We start from the raw sequence: 18470 nt of genomic DNA, 5'->3' as shown, positions 1-18470 counted from the left end.
TTTACAATACGTAGGCTTAAATACTTCAGTGGGACTTTTGCAAAAAAATTTACCAAAATTAAAATACTTTTTAAAAACTAAAAGAAAAAAGTATAAATTTAGCTGTATAAACATTTCTTAAAGAATGTTGCTTTCACCAAGAATTGTATTGAAAGGTTTTCCCTTGGACTTTGACTAAAACTCTAATTATTAGCGTTGTCTTTCATAATGATGACAATGACAAAGAAACAGGAAATGGTAATTCACACTGATGTAGGATAAAAAAAATTATAGAGCAAGATAAATAGCGTATCTTCGGTTACTTAAAGGCTGACTTTGTAACATATAACTAAAATAACCTAATTTGATATAAACTGGAATTAAGTACATTGAAATACAAAAATCCAACTTAAGGGTTTGACATAGAGCTTTATGACCCATGAACATTTGAAACATGGCATCTACTAAAAAGGATGATATTCTTGTCGGGGAAGCCAACATGTAGACAAAAACATTTATCTTCCCAGCCATCCACTCCTTTCGGAAACAGTAGTATTCCTAGTGAAACTGCTCAAATTCTCGTTTCTGCACAAGAGGGAGAGATCAATACCTGACTCCAAAAGGAGAAGGATCAGGGGAAATACAAACAGCAGCAGTCCTAGGCCCACCACCAGGAGCCTGGAACAATGCTTTAACTGAGGACTGACCCAGATACAGCCAGTCAGGATGGAATAGCTCCATGACAAAGCTTGATGAGCTTCCTTCAGCTCCTCCTCTTCAGCCATCAAAAAGGCATGTTCATCTGCCTCCAGTTCCTCAAATGAATCTGTGTCTTCTCTTTCTAACTCCAGCCTAGATGGACAGTCAAAGAGCACATCGACTTCATCATCATTCACTGGGGTAGGGAGCAGGCTGGTGCTGGAATTGTATGCTGGTTCAGAAATGGTCAATGGGTCTTCTTTTACTTTTTTATCTTTCTCTTCACTTGGAGGATCTGCAGCACACTGTGCTCTCTTCACTGATGAGCTGGCAACCAGAGGCTCAGAAACATCCACTTTAGGCAATGGCGTACCTGAAAGAAATATTATTTTATAAAGTTTAAATTTCAGATTTTCCCAAAAATTTGGATGTAGAAACAAATGGAGTGCAAAGAATACATGAAACTGTTCTGTGGAAATGTTGACTTTAAACAAAATATAGGTTAATTTCTGCTCCACAAACCCAAAATCTGTAAGGTTATGACATTCAAAACTTTTGAACTTATGAATGTTCAGAACTTTAGTACATAGAAGTTTTTGAATTTCAAAGAATTTGAAATCTCAGGTTTCCAGTTTAGAGATAGTCAATCGGTAAACACTAAGAAAAGATTCCAAAATCTTGGCAAACCCTCTGAAATCTGAAATACTTAGATACCAACCAACTTGTATATCACTTTTAGTGAAGAATATTTAACCTCTAATTATAGCCATACTGTGTGTACAAAGTCACTTTTGTTCTTTACACTTAACATTTAAGTTTAAGGAAAATAATGGATGTATTTCAGCATGGTGTATGCAGGAAGAGAAGGTGGTAAGTGCAGTTTCAGTTTCCTGGTCACTTCCACATAGTACCTGGGGGAGACAAAGAAGCCAGTTTGGTGTGGACTCTGCCAGGAGCAAGGACTTGGAAAGGGGGAGGGAGGAGAATAGGGAGGGAAGGTGGGATTGGGAGAGAATGAGGGACAGGGCTACAGCTGGGATACAAAGTAAATAACCTGTGATTAATATAAAAAATTAATAATAACAAAAAAAGGATAATGCTCCAGTCAGGCGGTCTTTTAGGATCCCTCCCGGTCTCCATTACTTCCCACCTGCTCTTCAGAGGCCTCCTTGGGAAACACCACTGTGAAAGTTAGAGATACCCAGCCCAGAGGGCCAATCCCAAAGGCAGCTTACAGTCAGCTCCCCTCCATGTTTTCTCAGGAACCCAGGCCCTACCTGTCTGGGTTGCCCCTGAATCCCAGCCCTTGGGCTGGGTCACGCTCCTATTAGGAACAGCAGAGTATGCTTCCTGGCCAGGGGCACCCCTCCTGACAGCCTCAGGAGTGGTCCTCTATTCTTCACACCTCCATCTCCTTTGATATATATTTTCGAAATGGTAAATTCTTACTGACAGCTTGTAATTTGGTCCTATATTAAACCAGTAGCCTCTAATAAAGCCTTTTTAAAAACAAAAAGAAAATTTAGGTTTAAGCATTTTCGTGTTGAAATCTGTGTTTTGTTAGCATGGAAAATTAGTTGTTCTTAGTCTAGTTGTAAAAAGAAAATGTCCCAGGAACAATCTTTACATATAAAGTTTATTTCCATTTTGTTTCAGTCCATTTCCCTTAGAGATATGTCCAGAAAGCAAACTGTTTGGTCAAAGGGTATGTACTTTAAATTTTTTTTATATTGGGAAAGATAGATGTGTTTCTCAACACATGGGAAATACAGCTACTTCCTTTCAAGCGTAGAGGCTGCCTTACCTAATTGAGTCTTAGGTTCTTAATGAAAACTAAACAAAGGGGGCAGGGACAAGATGGCTTTGCCAGGAGAACAGGGCGTCTGAGGAACTGGACAACATTTCCTGTACAGCAACCAAGAGACTGAACCCTGAGCCCTATAACAACGGCGATCGTGTTTTTTCAGGTGAGAGGAAACCCCCACAGCGTGGGAATCGGTCTTGACCACTCTCAGGTCCGCCAGCCAGAACCCAGAAGAGATCCCAGGTCTCATAGGCACTAGGTCCCCAGACCAGAGCCACACGCCTGGTTGTCCTGAACAACTTCCCAGGCTGATCGATGGGCACAAACACACCAGACTGGGAGTCTCTGTCATGAGAGAATCCACAGGGAAGGAAGGAAGCTGTACTAACTTAAATCACCCAGTCCTTCCCTGGAAAAAAATCTCGCAGCCTGGTGGGGCCGAGCCGCCATCACTGAGCTGTGCTCCAGAAACAGGCAGTTTCTGCGTGCCAGCTATCTGGCAGAGACTGAGCAGTGCATCCCAGGGCAAAAAAAAAAAAAAAGACTGAGAGTCCCTGTTTCCAGAGAATCCACAGGGAAGGAAGGAAACTGTACTAACTTAAATCACCCAGGCCTTCCCTGGAAACAGTCTCACAGACCGGCGGGGCTGAGCCGCCATCACTGAGCTGTGCTCCAGACACAGGCACAAACAGTTGCTGCTCACCAGCTGTACGACTGTGTCACAGCAGCTGATCATTAAATTTTCAGCAAGAAACCCAGAAACAGGGCAGCTGTCTTCAGGACTTCCCTGGGTGAAAGGAGAATCCTCTCGACTAAGAAAGACCACAGTTACCACTCAGGTCTCTATCCCTGAGGTGAGCAACAGCAACTCCTGAAAAAACACCAGCCATCCAGGGACTGTACACAAAGAAGCTGAGAAGACTTCCATCAAGAAAAAACAGCTTACTGCCAAGGGGATTCTCTCCACCACAGGATCCCCAGGAACCACCAGAAACTAATTCCAAACACCTAAGATAGCCCAATGGGTAGAGGCCAGCATAAAAGCTCAAGCAACAAAAGACAGAGCAATATGGCATCTCCAGAACCCAGTTACCCAGGGGAAAGTAGCCCTGGACACCCCAGCATAACTGAAATCCAAGAAGATGACCTAACAACTATTCTCATGAAGACAATAACAGAAGAAACAAATAAGATACGTAAAGACATAGAGGAAGACAAACTCAAACAGAATATTGCCATCCGTAAAGAAATAGAGGAAGTTGCAGCCAAAAGTTTGTGGCCTTTAGAAAGGAAATGCTTAAAGCACTGAATGAAATAAAAGAAATGGAGGTTGGTTCAAACAAACAGCTGAAAGAAGTAATGGAAAAAACAGAAAAATAACAGTCAGACAGGTGAAGGAAATAAAAAAAATGGCTCAAGATCTGAAGATAGAATTGGAAAAATTAAAGAAAACACAAATGGAGGAAATTGCAGACAGAAAGAACTTAGGGAAGAAAACAGGAACTACAAGAGGTTAGCATAACCAATAGACTACAAGAGATGGAAGACAGAATATAAGGTGTGGAAGATACAATGGAAGAAATAGATGTATCTATCAAAGAAAATGTTAAATCTAAAAAATTCCTGACACAGACCATCCAAGAAATTCAAGACAACATAAAAAGACAAAATCTAAGAATAATAGGAATAGAGGAAAAGTAAGATTCCCTGCTCCAAGGCCCAGAAAATATTTTCAACAAAATCATTGAAGAAAATTTCTCCAACTTTAAGGAGAGGCCAATAAGAATACAATAGGCCTACAGAACAACCAACAAATTTGACCAGAAAAGAAAATCCTCCAGCCACATAATAATCAAAACAGTAAGTATACAGAACAAAGAAAAAATACTAAGAGATGCAAGGGAAAAAAGGCCAAGTAACATATAATGGCAAACCCATTAGAATCACATCTGACTTTTCAACAGAGACTATGAAAGCCAGGAGGGCCTGGACAGATATCATGCAGACCCTAAGAGAACACAGATGTCAGCCCAGGCTACTATATCCCACAAAACTCTCAGTCCTCATAGATGGAAAAACAAGATATTCAATGACAAAAACAAATTTCAACAATACCTACACACAAATCCAGCATTACAGAAATAACTAGAAGGGAAAATGCAACCCAAGAAAACTAGGTACTTTCAAGAAAACACAGGAAATAATTAACCTCACTACAGTAAAACAAAAAGCAACCAAGCACACAACCTTATGACCGCACCCAACATCAAAACCAAAGGATCTAACAGCCACTGATCATTAATCTCTCTCAACATCAATGGAGTCAACTCTCCAATAAAAAGACACAGACTAACAGAATGGATACGTAAACAAAACCCAGCAATCTGTTGCATTCAAGAAACACAGCTAAGACACAAAGATAGACATTACATGAGGATAAAGGGTTGGAAGACGACTTTCCAAGCAAACGGACCCAAGAAGCAAGCAGGAGTAGCCATTCTAATATCTGATAAAATAGTCTTTCAACCAAAATTAATAAAAAGAGATGGGGTAGGACACTTCATACTCATCAAGGGAAAAATTCCACCAGGAAGACATCACAATCCTGAACATCTATGCCCCAAATACAAGAGCACCCACATTTGTAAAAGAAACATTGATAAAACTTAAATCACACATAGATCCCCACACATTAATAGTGGGAGACTTCAACACCACACTCTCAACAAAGGACAGGTCAACAAAACAGAAATTAAACAAAGAAACAAGGTGTCTGACAGAGGTCATGAATGAAATGGACCTAACAGACATTTACCGAACCTTACACCCAAACACAAAAGAATTTACCTTCTTCTCAGCACCTCATGGAACCTTCTCCAAAATACACCACATAGTTGGTCAAAAAGCAAGCCTCAACAGATGTAAGAAGATTGACATAATCCCTTGTATCCTGTTTGATCACCATGGAATAAAGCTGGACCTCAATAACAACAGAAATAGCAAAAAGCCTACACACACATGGAAACTGAACAACTTGCTACTAAATGACAGCTGGGTCAGGGAGGAAATAAAAAAAGAAATTAAAGTCTTCTTAGAACTCAATGAAAATGAAGACACAACATACCCAAACTTGTGGGACACAATGAAGGCAGTGCTAAGAGGAAATTTCATAGCACTAAGTGCCTTCAGGAAGAAATTCGAGACAGCTCATTCAAGCAACTTAATGGCTCACTTAAAAAACCCTAGAAATAGAAGAAGCAGACACACCAAAAAGAAGTAGACGGCTGGAAATAATCAAACTCAGGGCTGAAATCAATCAATTAGAAACAAATAAAACAATTCAAAGAATCAAGGAAACCAAGAGATGGCTCTTTGAGAAAATCAATAAGACAGACAAACCCTTAGCCAAGCTAAATAAAAGGCAGAGAGACACCATCCAAATCAACAAAATCAGAAATGAAAAGGGGGCCATAACTACAGACAATGAGTAAATCCAAACAATCAGTAGGACTTACTTCAAAAGTCTATATGCCACAAAATTTGAAAATCTAAAGGAAATGGACAATTTTCTTGACCGATTTGATGTACCAAAACTAAATCAGGACCAGGTAAAGTAATTAAATAGCACTATATCCCCCAAGGAAATAGAAGCAGTCATTGAAAGTCTCCATCCAAAAAAAGCCCAGTACCAAATGGTTTCATCACAGAATTCTACCAGACCTTCAAAGAAGAGCTAACTCCAATTCTCTCCAAACTATTCCACAAAATAGAAAAAGAAGGAACATTACCAAACTCATTCTATGAAGCCACAGTCACCTTTGTACCTAAACCTCACAAAGACCCAACAAAGAAAGAGAATTTTAAGCCAATATCCCTTATGAACATTGACGCAAAAATACTCAACAAAATACTTGCAAACCGAATACAAGAACACATCAAAGATATCATCTACTATGACCAAGGAGGCGTCATCCCAGGCATGCAGGGGTGGTTCAATATACAGAAATCCATCAATGTAATCTACCATATTAACAAACTGAAAGAAAAAAACCACATGATAATCTCCCTAGATGTTGAAAAAGCATTTGACAAAATCCAGTATCCATTCATGTTTAAAAAAATTGGAGAGATCAGGGATACAAGGCACATGTCTAAACATAGTAAAACCGATATACAGCAAACCTACAGCCAACATCAAACTGAACGGAGAGAAACTTAAAGCAATCCCACTGAATTTAGGGACAAGACAACACTGCCCACTCTCTCCATATCTCTTTAACATAGTACTTGAAGTCCTTGCTAGAGCAATAAGACAGTTGAAGGAGATCAAGGGGATAGAAATTGGAAAGGAAGAAGTCAAATTTTCATTATTTGCAGATGATATGATAGTATACATGAGTGACCCCAAAAACTCTACCAGGGAACTCCTACAGCTGATAAACACCTTCAGCAAAGTGGCCAGATACAAAATTAACTCAAAAAAATCAGTAGCCCTCCTGTATACAAAAGACAAAAGGGCTGAGAAAGAAATTAGGGAAACAATACTCTTTACAATAGCCACAACTGACATAAAGTACCTTGGGGTAACCCTAACCAAGGAAGTCAAAGATTTGTATGAAAAAAATTTCAAGTCTCTGAAGAAAGAAATAGAAGAAGATATCAGAAGATGGAAAGATCTCCCATGCTCGTGGCTGGGCAGGATTAACATAGTAAAAATGGCCATCTTACCAAATGCAATCTACAGATTCAATGCAATTCCCATCAAATTGCCAACACAATTCTTTACAGACCTGGAAAGAAAAATTCTCAACTTCATATGGAATAACAAGAAACCCAGAATTGCTAAAACAATTTTCTACAATAAAAGATCTTCTGGAGGTATCTCCATCCCTGATCTCAAGCTGTACTATAGAGCAACAGTTATAAAAACTGCATGGTACTGTCATAGAAACAGAATGGTGGATCAATGGAACCGAACAGAGGACTCAGAAATAAACCCACCCATCTATGGACACCTGATCTTTGACAAAGATGCCAAAACCATACAATGGAAAAAAGATAGCATCTTCAACAAATGGTGCTGGTCTAACTGGATATCTACATGTAGAAAAATGAAAATAGACACATACTTATCACCATGCACAAAGCTGAAGTCCAAGTGGATCAAAGACCTCAACATAAAACCAGATACTCTAAATCTGTTACAAGAAAAAGTGGGAAATACCCTTGAACTCATTGGCATAGGAGAAAACTTCCTGAACAAAACACCAACAGCACAGGCTCTAAGAGCAACAATCAATAAATGGGACCTCATGAAACTGAAAAGCTTCTGTAAAGCAAAGGACACCAACATCAAAGCAAAACAACTGCCTACAGACCGGGAAAGAATCTTCACCAACCCTTTATCTGACAGAGGACTCATATCCAGTATATATAAAGAACTAAAGAAGCTGAAAAGCAGCAAACCAAGTAATCCACTGAAAAAATGGGGAACAGAGCTAAACAGAGAACTCTCTGTAGAGGAATATCGAATGGCAGAGTAACACTTAAAGAAATGCTCAATGTCATTAGCCATTTGGGAAATGCAAATCAAAACCACCCTGAGATTTCACCTTACACCCACCCATCAGAATGGCCAAGATGAAAAAAAGTGACAACACATGCTGGAGAGGTTGTGGAGAAAGGAAAACCCTTCTCCACTGCTGGTGGGAATATAAACTTGTACAACCACTCTGGAAATCAATCTGGCACTTTCTCAGACAACTAGGAATAGCACTTTCTCAAGATCCAGCCATACCACTCCTAGGCATATATCCAAAAGAGGCTCAAGTACACAAAAAGGACATTTGCTCAACCATGTTTGTAGTAGCTTTATTTGTAATAGCCAGAAGTTGGAAACAGCCCAGATGCCCCTCAACTGAAGAATGGATGCAGAAATTGTGGTACATCTACACAATGGAGTATTACTCAGCAATGAAAAATAAGGAAATCATGAAATTTGCAGGTACATGTTGGGACCTAGAAAGGATCATCCTGAGTGAGCTGTCCCAGAAGCAGAAAGACACACACGGTATATACTCACTCATATAGACATATAACATAGGATAAACCTACTAAAACCCTGAACATCTAAAGAAACTAATCAAGAGAACGAACCCTGACTAAAGCACTCAATCCCCATCCTGAAAGGCAAAGAGGAAGGACATCAGAAAAAGAAGAAAACAGGAAACAACCTAGGAATCTGCCACAGAGGGCTTCTGAAAGGATCTGCTCTACAGACTATCAAAGCAGACACTGAGACTTAAGGCCAACTGATGGGCAAATTGCATGGAATCTTAAGTAAGAAGTGGGAAATAGCAAGATCTGGAGAGGACAGGAACCCCACAAAGAGAGCAACAGAACCAGAAAATTTGAACACAGGGGTCTCCCCAGGGACTCATATTCCAACCAAGGAACATGCATGGAGATAACCTAGAACCCCTGCACAGATGTAGTCCATGACAGCGTAGTATCCAAGTGGGTTCCATAGTAATGGGAAGAGGGACTCCCTCTGACATAATCTGATAGGCCTGTTCTTTGATCACCTCCCCCTGAAGGGAGAGCAGCCCTACCAGGACACAGAAGATGACAAGGCATCCATTCCTGATGGGATCTGATAGACTAATATCAGAAGGAAGGAGAGGAGGACCTCCCCTATCAGTGGACTTGGGAGGGGCAATCGAGAAGAAGGGGGAGTGAGGGTGGGGCTGGTAGGGGAGGAGGGAGGGACTTATGTGGGGATACAAAGTGAATAAACTGTAATTAATAAAAAATGAAAAAAAGATTAAAAAAAAACTAAACAAAATATCAAAGGTGTTCTATGTAGGATAGAGCAACAACAAAACAAACAAACAAACAAAAAACACTGGTAAATATCAATCAGAAAATAGTTCATAATTTCATTGTCATTAAAAACTGTAGGAATGAGATTTTTGCTTTTTATTTTTATTATTTAAAGCCAACAGATATTTTTTGGTACATCTGACCTAAGAACAGCATTCAGTATTAATTATAAAGACCACTAGAAATAATCCTTGAGTTGGGAAAAGTAGCACATGCCTATAATCTCAAGCACTCAGAAAGGTAGAGGCAAGCAGATGGATATCTGTGAGTTTGAGACCAGATTCTACAAAGTCCAGGACATACAAGACTATACAGAAAAACCTTATCTCGAAAACTCTAAAAGAAAAAAATAAAGAAAAACAAAAGAAATAATCTTTGAAAATATATAAGTCAATTATACAGACCAAGTAGGAACACACACACACACACACACACACACACACACACATCAACAAGTAAAGAAAAAGTGATTAAAACGTTGAAAGAGATTGGTTGGGAGGGGATTTGGATGGATGAAGTGGAAAGAGGATATACTATAATTGTATTATAACCTCAAAAAGTTTAAAAAGTACATATGCTAATGATCATTAGACATCAGAAAAAATGTTCAGCATCATAAATCATCAGGGCACTACAAACCAAAAGTACAACATTTTAGAACTTCAGGGTTACTTGGATGATATTTCACTTGTTGGTGAAAATATTGAGAAATTAGAACTTTGTATATTGTAAGAAGAAATGTAATATGCTCAATCATTATGTAGAAAATTCTAGTGGTTTCTCTAGAATTCTAGTTAAATGTAGAATTGCCTATCATATGACCCAGTAATTCCACTCATAGGTACATTCTCCAAAAGAAAAAAAAAATTGTTATAGACAAATGTTCATGGAAAGGCAACACGAATTGTTAGAAAGCAAAACTGCCCTGTGTTTCAGTGGATGCCTGTATAAAGAAAGTGCAGTCTATTCATTCAACAAAATATTGTTAGACATACAAAGCAGCAAAGTACTAATCAACAGTAAAGCACAGAACTATATACAAAGTGAAGGAATCCAGACACGAAAAGGTCTCTTAGTGTGTGCTTTCCTTGAAATAGCAAATATACGAAAAGTCACAAAAACAGAACACATTACGGTGGGGAAGTCAGCAAGAGGTGTGGGAGGAAATGAATGAACAGTAACTCTAACAGTAACTGCTTAAGAGGTTCAAGATTTCCTTATTATAGGTGATAAAAATGTTGTGACACTACATAGAAGTATTGGTTGTCTGTCAGTGTGTATGTCCTAAATGGCAGTGAATTACTTGTTTAAAATAGTGCATACTTTGTTAAGTAGACTGCATTCCAGTGGAGGGAAATAAAAGGATATAAACAATAAATTTTCTCCTGTCAGATAATGCTTCATGAAAATTGAAGTGCATATATAAATACAGATCAAAATGTTGTGGCTTTTAGGAATGTGTAGCATCTTTTAATGAGAAGACTTCTCTCCAACAGGAGGTCCCTGGACTCTACTGCTAGGTAAACAATGAAATCCTGCATATATATGAATGGTTCAGGCTCTGCAAAGACTGCCCCCTCTTGCTTTATTTTCCTCGCAAAAGTGGCACATGCTTTTTGTTGTTGTTGTTGTTTCTAAAATAATTTTATATCCTCTTCAAGTATTCCACTTTCCATATCTTTTGCTTCCTGTATCCACAGGATAGGAGATAGCTTGATTTTGTAGACTACAGCATGTTTTGATGGCAATCCCATAATCTAGTTGCCCAGACCAAGACCTTTACTCTCTTTACTGACACTCACGCTGGGCCTAGGAGTGGCTTCTGTATACCTGTGCAGAAGGTATACAGAATGTGCCCAGAATCCAATTTCCAGAAACTCTTAATCTCTCCACTTGAACACAGCTCAGAGCAGATGGCCTTTCTTATATAGATTCTAGCAATAGTATCCTAACACCTTGTCTCAGTCTTTGCCCAGTTAAGGGTTACTACAAATTCAGAAACTGCAAGTTCTTTGGAAACATAAAGTGGATCAGGCCACGAAAAATAGTCCTTTATGGTTTGTCTTCTGCAAAAGAAATGCTAATTCTTTACAGCTGTACCTTGGGTCCACAGAAAGTACTCTCCTTTGCACTGCTAACTTCTCTAATTTTGGTCCCTAGCCTGTCCCCACAGTCTGACTAAACTTAGTATCAATTGCAAGGGTTAACATGTAGTTTTGGTACCTGGAAAAAAACTAAACAGATTTGCTACATCTAATAGCTTTAAAATCCTATTTTTACCAAAGATCTCTGCAGTCCACACAATATATATTGCAGTTCTGTAGAGTGTATAGTCTACTACTCATAAAACTTAAAATTTATCATCTATATTTCTGATATTTCAGTTTATCCAAGAATTCCAGGCAGCTGTTCCTGATGACATAAGTATTCACTTTTCTTTCCCTAAAGAAGGGGTTAATTAGGGATTTGTTCCTGACCCTGTCTGGATCTAAAATCTAAATTATTTTCCATTCTTCTCTGTTGCTGAGCTAGTTTTGTTCACTAAAACCACAGCTTTATTACACAGAGTGACCACTCATATGTGCCTGTTGTTTCATACAATGATAAAAATGCTCCTTACTCTCAATCAATTTTACAACTATTTCATCTGATGCCTTATCACTTATTACTGTATCATAGACTACATGGGACCAAAGTAATAGCTAATTTGCTATTGGTATTTACAGCTTAAATCTGGAGTAAAGTAAACTTTAAAATTTTACTATACAGTGCTTGTGGCATCAGTCATATAAATGTTTTCTATCCATAGTAAGCAGTCTATAGTTTAATCTTTCAAATGAAATTCATGATCCATGGGTTTAAATTTAAAATTTCCCTTGACTTTCTCAATGAGTATTTTTCACTTTCAATTGGACATTTCAGAATATCGCATACCAGACATGTCCCTGAACATCCTCAGAATGCAGCTTGTTTATCCTAAGTTAAACCTATGAAAAATTATCCTTGTGATTCCAAACAGGATGAAAAATGAAAACTTAGGCAAAAACACAAACACACACAGAAATCCTAAAGACTTTTTTGTTTCTGTACCTACTGCCTTTTAGGAAGGTGCTAATCTCCCAGTACCTCAGCATTTTGTGTGTGTGTATGTGTATGTTCCCTTTACTATTCCATGGAGCTTCATCTGGCAAAACGAGTTCCCTTCTTATGATGGTCATGAAGTAATGACTTCATGGTTTCACCTTTGTTCCCATTGACTTATCTGACACCTAGAGTAACGTTATGTTACTACCTGAAAATGATGCCAGCTTTTCTTCAGAATGAATGTTCTTGGTCAAAGAAGTATGGGAAATGATGCACCCTTATTACCCACTTGGACATTAACATTGACTTTAAGGATACCAGTTCTGACATCACTTTGCTGGACTCTTGACTTTTTACTAATTTGATGAGCCAGTTACATCAATTGATATGTTCTTACTTCCTATACATAAATTAAGAGAAATTTTAGGTCATAACTGTACAAGATATCACAGGCAAGGGGACATACATTAATGTATGTCAGGACTAAGTGCTATTATGATTAGCATACTAAAACATTTGAAAGGTCCAATTCCAGGGTACCAGTCAGACTAAATAGAAATCAACATTTGGAAAAGCTCATGAAAATGGGACTTCTGAAAAAGGATTTTGCTTCTTAAAAGACCCTCGAAATGTGAAGACTCTGTACTAGTTAGGGCTTCTATTGCTGTGATAAAACAACTTGGAAGGCAAAGAGTATCTTTTCTCTTATAACTCTCAGGTCACACTCTGTCACTGTGAGAATTCAGAGCATGAACTCAAGTCAATAACTGAAGAAAAAGTCATGGGCAGGGGTATGGGGGTGCTGCTTACTGGCTTATTTCTCATTGTTTTCTTAGCCTCTGTACCTATACAATTCAGAACTCAGTGGTGGTTCAGAACAGCACAACCTACAGTGGGCTAGACCCTCCCACATTAATTATCGTCAAGATAGTCTATGGAGGCATTTTTTAAATGTAGAGTACTACTTCCCAAATGGCTCTAGCTTGTATCAAGTTCACACAAAACTAACCAAAATAGACTATCTTGACAATGTTGCAAGTGAAGGAAAAACCAGAAATCATAGCAAAATTCACTCTATTAAGGTGAATCCCTGCCAGTCGGAAGAGTTGGAAAGAGATATAAAAGGAAACTTATTACGAATAAAGCTGCTACGAACATAGTTGAGCAAATGTCCTTATTGTATACTTAAGCATATTTTGGATATATGCGTAAGAGTGGCATAGCTGGATCTTGAGGTAGACTATTCCTAATTTCTGAGAAAGCATCAGATTGATTTCCAAAGTGGTTGTACAAGTTTACATTCCCACCAGCAATGGAGGAGAGTTCTCCTTTCTCCACATCCTCTCCAGAATGTGTTATCACTAGAGTTTTTTATCTTAGCTATTATGTTGGGTGTAAGGTGAAATCTCAGGGTCCCAGATGTCCCTCAATGGAGGAATGGATACAGAAATTGTGGTACATTTACACAGTGGAATAGTACTCAGCAATTAAAAACAAGGTCATGATGAAATTTGCAGGCAAATGGTGGGATCTAGAAAAGATCATCTTGAGTGATGTGACCCAGAAGAGGAAAGACACACATGGTATGTACTCACTTATAAGTGGATATTAGAAATATAATATAAGATAGCCATACTAAAATCTGTACACCTAAAGAAGCTAAGCAAGAACATGTATGCATATAACCTAGAACTCCTGCTCAGATGTAGGTATCCCATGGTAGCTCAGTATCCAAGTGGGTTCCCTAGTAAGGTGAACAGGGACTATTTCTGACATGAACTCAATGGCTGGCTCTTTAACCTCCTTGCTAGGCCACAGAGGAGGACATTGCAGCCAGACCTGAAGAAACCTGATAAGCTAGGGTGGATGGAAGGGGAGGAGGACCTCCCCTATCAGTGGACTTGGAAAGGGGCAGGGAGGAGATGAGAGAGGGAAGGTAGGGTTGGGAGAGGTTGAGGGAGAGGGCTACAGCTAGGATACAAAGTTAATATACTGTAACTAATATTTAAAAATAAAATAAAAAAGAAGCTAAGCAAGAAGGAGGACCCTGGGTAAAATGTTCAGTCCTCACTCAGAAAGGAAAATGGGTTGGACATTGGAAGAGGGAGAAAACAAGGAACAAGACAGGAGCCTACCAGAGAGGGCCTCTGAAAGACTCTACCCTGCAGGGTATCAAAGCAGAGGCTGAGACTCATAACCAAACTTTGGGTAGAGTGCAGGGAATCTTACAAAAGAAGCGGGAGATAGAAAGACCTGGAAGGGACAGGAGCTCCACAAGGAGACCAACACAACCAAGAAATCCAGGCCCAGGGATCTTTGCAAAGTCAATACTCCAATCAAGGACCGTGCAAGGAGATAACCTAGACCCCTTGCTCAGATGTAGCCCAGAGTATCTCAGTATCCAAGTGCGTACCCTAGTAAGGGGATCAGGGATTGTCTTTAACATGAACTCAGTGACTGGCCCTTGGCTCATCTCACCCTAGGAGGGAGTGCAGCTGTACCAGGCTACAGAGGAGGACAATGCAGCCACTCCTGATGAGCCCTGATAAACTAGGGTCAGATGGAAGGGGAGGAGGACCTCCCCTATCAGTGGACTGTGGGAGGGGCATAGGAGAAGAGTAAACTGGGTGAGATTGGCAGGGTATGTGGGAGGAGATTACAGCTGGGATACAAAGTGAATAAATTGTAATAATTAAAAAAATAAAATGTAAAAAGCGAAAACTTAATTTCACCATTTGCTTCTGGAACTTATCTTAGATAAAAAAAATTATCTTATTTTTAAGTCAGTGTCAATTATGATTCTCTGTAAATTGTTCTCAAGAGCAACTTAAATTCACAGCTATCATTCCATCTTGTAGAGCATTATAAACAAACACCATACTGTTCTGTGCTTTTGTTTAGGTCCCTTTTCCATTAAATCTTTACCTCCAAAAATGCAAGGACTTGAGATTTCTACCAAGGAAATAACTTATCTACAATTATCTACAAATTTTCAGAAACAATAAATGGGGAAATATTACAGGAATAATTAAAAATAAAAATTTTAAAGTAATAAATATATCCAATTAAGTTATATAATTTTGTGTTGAAATGGTGTTCTGGATAAATTTTAGATATTTATGGGTGAAATAGAAGAGTCTGCATCTTATCTGACTTCTACTATGTTGCTGCCTGGAAAAGATGATGGAGATTTTTTTTTTTTAATGGCTGGCAGTGGTTAGTAAAAACAATAATTATGAAAGTAGAAAAGATGATTTTAGTGAATTTTTTTTTATAATGCAGCACTGACATGTACCTGTACAGATTCATAGCATGTACCCAAGGTACACCAAGAGTGAACCCTAATATAAACTGCGGGTGCTATGCAATCACTTTGTGTCATCTAGAAAAATATATCATTCTAACCAAGGATGCATACAGAGAAAGACTGTACTTCTGTTTTCAGGTAAAGTAAAAAGCTGGAACTTATTTTTTATAATCCCTGGTTTCTAAAACTTACGACCTAGTACACAAGGAATGACTCTATCACTGACTTACATCCCAGGCATTTTGCCTCCCAAATGCTACGTACATGATCCTAATAGATTTAGTAGTCAAATGGAGAGCAAAAATTCTCGTACCTACTTTGTTATTGTCTTTTAAAGATAGTTGTATCATTTCCATAAAGTATGCATTCTATACCCAAACAAATATTCTTTTAGGAATGATAGAGAAATGCCTATTTCCAAATTATTTTCATCACTATCTTTGATGACCAAAAACCAAGAAATGCTGACTTCCAATTATTATTTTGTGATTATTTTATAATTATAATTTTTCTACATTACATAGTTATTCTATATATTATTTGGTCAGTTTTCATAAGGTTCATATTAATACATATTAATGTGGGAATTCCTTTGTCAATCATGAGTTTAAAATGCATTATAAAATGCTATAGCTATCTGACATGAACTGATTGGCTTGCTCTTTGATCACCTCCCCCTTAGGGTGGAGCATCCTTACCAGACCACAGAGGAAGACAATGCAACCACTCCTGATGAGACCTAACAGGCTAGGATCAGAATGAAGAAAAAGAAACCCTCCCCTACCAGTGGACTTGGGGAAGGGAATGTGTGGAGAAGGGGGAGGAAAGGGGGGTTGGGAGGGGAGGAGGGAGGAAACTAGAGGGGGGATACAAAGTAAATAAAGTGTAATTAAAAATAAAATAAATTAAATTTTAAAAAAAGAAAAAATGCTATAGCTAGAAAAATTCTATTTCTTTAAAAAAAAAAAAAAACACTGCTTGTGGTATTTTCAGTTTTCCTAACTTGTTACTGAAAGCATTAATAATACTTATAAATAATTAATAAAATTTTCTATACATTTGTGCTTTTTAAAATAAGAGGAACCTAATGCTTTTATAAATAAATCACACAATTCACGAGGTTAGAGAAGGATTGTGAGTTCCCAGGCACCTTTGTAAGACACAGTTCATACTAAGTGAATTTTGTAAATATTACTCAGCTATGACTAATTCCAGCTATTTCCCAACATAAATTGTATTATAATCAGTTGCTAAAACACACACACACAAGAACATATATAATTTCAGCAGCATTATGGATGATGATCTGACTTAATAGGCATATGTGCTACAATATCATAATGGCTGTGGATATGACTTTAATTTTCTATTCAATTTCTATTTTACTTTCTCATATCATGCAATATCATAAAACATGATAGTTACCAGGAAAAGAAACTGACATAACATCATCCTGATTGTAGTTATTTAGCTGATTATTTTTATTCAATTTTAATTGTACTCATGTGCATGTTTCTCTGTGTGTGTGAGCCCTGGGAGACCAGGAGAGGACCTGATACTTTGTTTTAATAAAGTTCTACTTTGCAGATTTAAAAAAAAAAAAAAAAACAAAAACAAAAACTGGGGCTCTGCCTCATACTCAGAAGCAGACCTGAGATCAGAATCTTTCATTATGAGAAGCAGAGAGGTGTTCTGATTGTTTATTATGCCTTATCAGCATCATCTCTCACTACTGAACAACCTGGAGGAATACAAAACAGCCCTCCTCCTCCTCCTCTTGTATCTACTGAATAAATAAGGTAATCTTTATTATTTTCTTGTGCAATACAAAACTTGGCTTCTCAATTCCTTTCTCACTTACTTGTTTACACTCATCAGTACCCTACTCTACTTCTCTCCCTCCTGTTTTCTCCCTCTTTCTTCACTCCTTCACCATAGTGAGCTTGTAGCTGGAAGCAGTCACACTTATCTAGGCAGAGAATGACAGTCAGCCAAAGGCAAAGCACGTACCAGCATTTCGAGGTATGACCTTGGAGCCATGTTTCAGTAGACGGACAAACACATTACTGTTGCAGTGATTCATCATGTGCAGATGGAGGCTTCGTTGAGTCCTGATCTTGACCAAGCATTTTGCCATATTTAATATTGTGATCTTCCTCAGTCTTTGTTTTCAGTCATGGCCCTGTACATATGCAACCAGCAACAACAGCTTTGACCTTTGCTCACTGCCCATTCTGTTTCAAAGGACCAAGGCAGGACACACTGAGAATGAATCAAATGTCAGGTTCTTAATGTAGCCAACAAAAATAACTCATGAGGGATAGACATTGGGCAAGGAGGAGGGAGGGGATGCTATTTATAAACTCTCACCCCTCCTCAGATGAACAATAAAATTTTACACATAGTCCTTACTTAGCTTTTTCTATTCCATCCAGATCAGTGATCTTTGCCAAATGTCAAAACCCCAGAGTAAAAGAAATATTTTCTAATTTTGCAATGGAGGAAACAACCTACTTTTAATTCTTTTCAAACATATTTAATAAGCCTCTATTATGTTCTAGGGCAAGTTTGCCCAATTAAAAATAATGCAAGCCACATCTTTTTAAATAGAAAAAAATATTTAAGCAGTAAATCATAATTATTTTTAATAACATGTCTTATTTGAAAACAGGGTATCCTAGTTTTGATAGTATTGCTTCAACATGAAATGATCTG

At 38.2% G+C, this 18470-nt stretch overlaps 1 protein-coding gene across 1 annotated transcript; it reads right to left on the bottom strand.

Annotated features, from left to right (window-relative positions):
• Positions 1-494: 494 nt before the first annotated feature.
• On the bottom strand, positions 495-17892 carry LOC129692707 (FERM domain-containing protein 3-like). Its single transcript, XM_055629175.1, has 2 exons — positions 17766-17892; positions 495-1051 (listed from the first exon to the last, which is right to left on the bottom strand). Exons 1-2 carry the CDS (start codon positions 17890-17892, stop codon positions 495-497), a joined length of 684 nt encoding a protein of 227 aa, XP_055485150.1.
• Positions 17893-18470: the final 578 nt, after the last annotated feature.

Source organism: Psammomys obesus, unplaced genomic scaffold (genome assembly GCF_907164565.1).
Source record: "Psammomys obesus unplaced genomic scaffold, mPsaObe1.curated_primary_1811, whole genome shotgun sequence".
Lineage (NCBI taxonomy): Eukaryota > Metazoa > Chordata > Mammalia > Rodentia > Muridae > Psammomys > Psammomys obesus.
The sequence above is the reverse complement of the archived record's forward strand: the minus strand, read 5'-3'. Positions and strand labels throughout refer to the sequence as shown.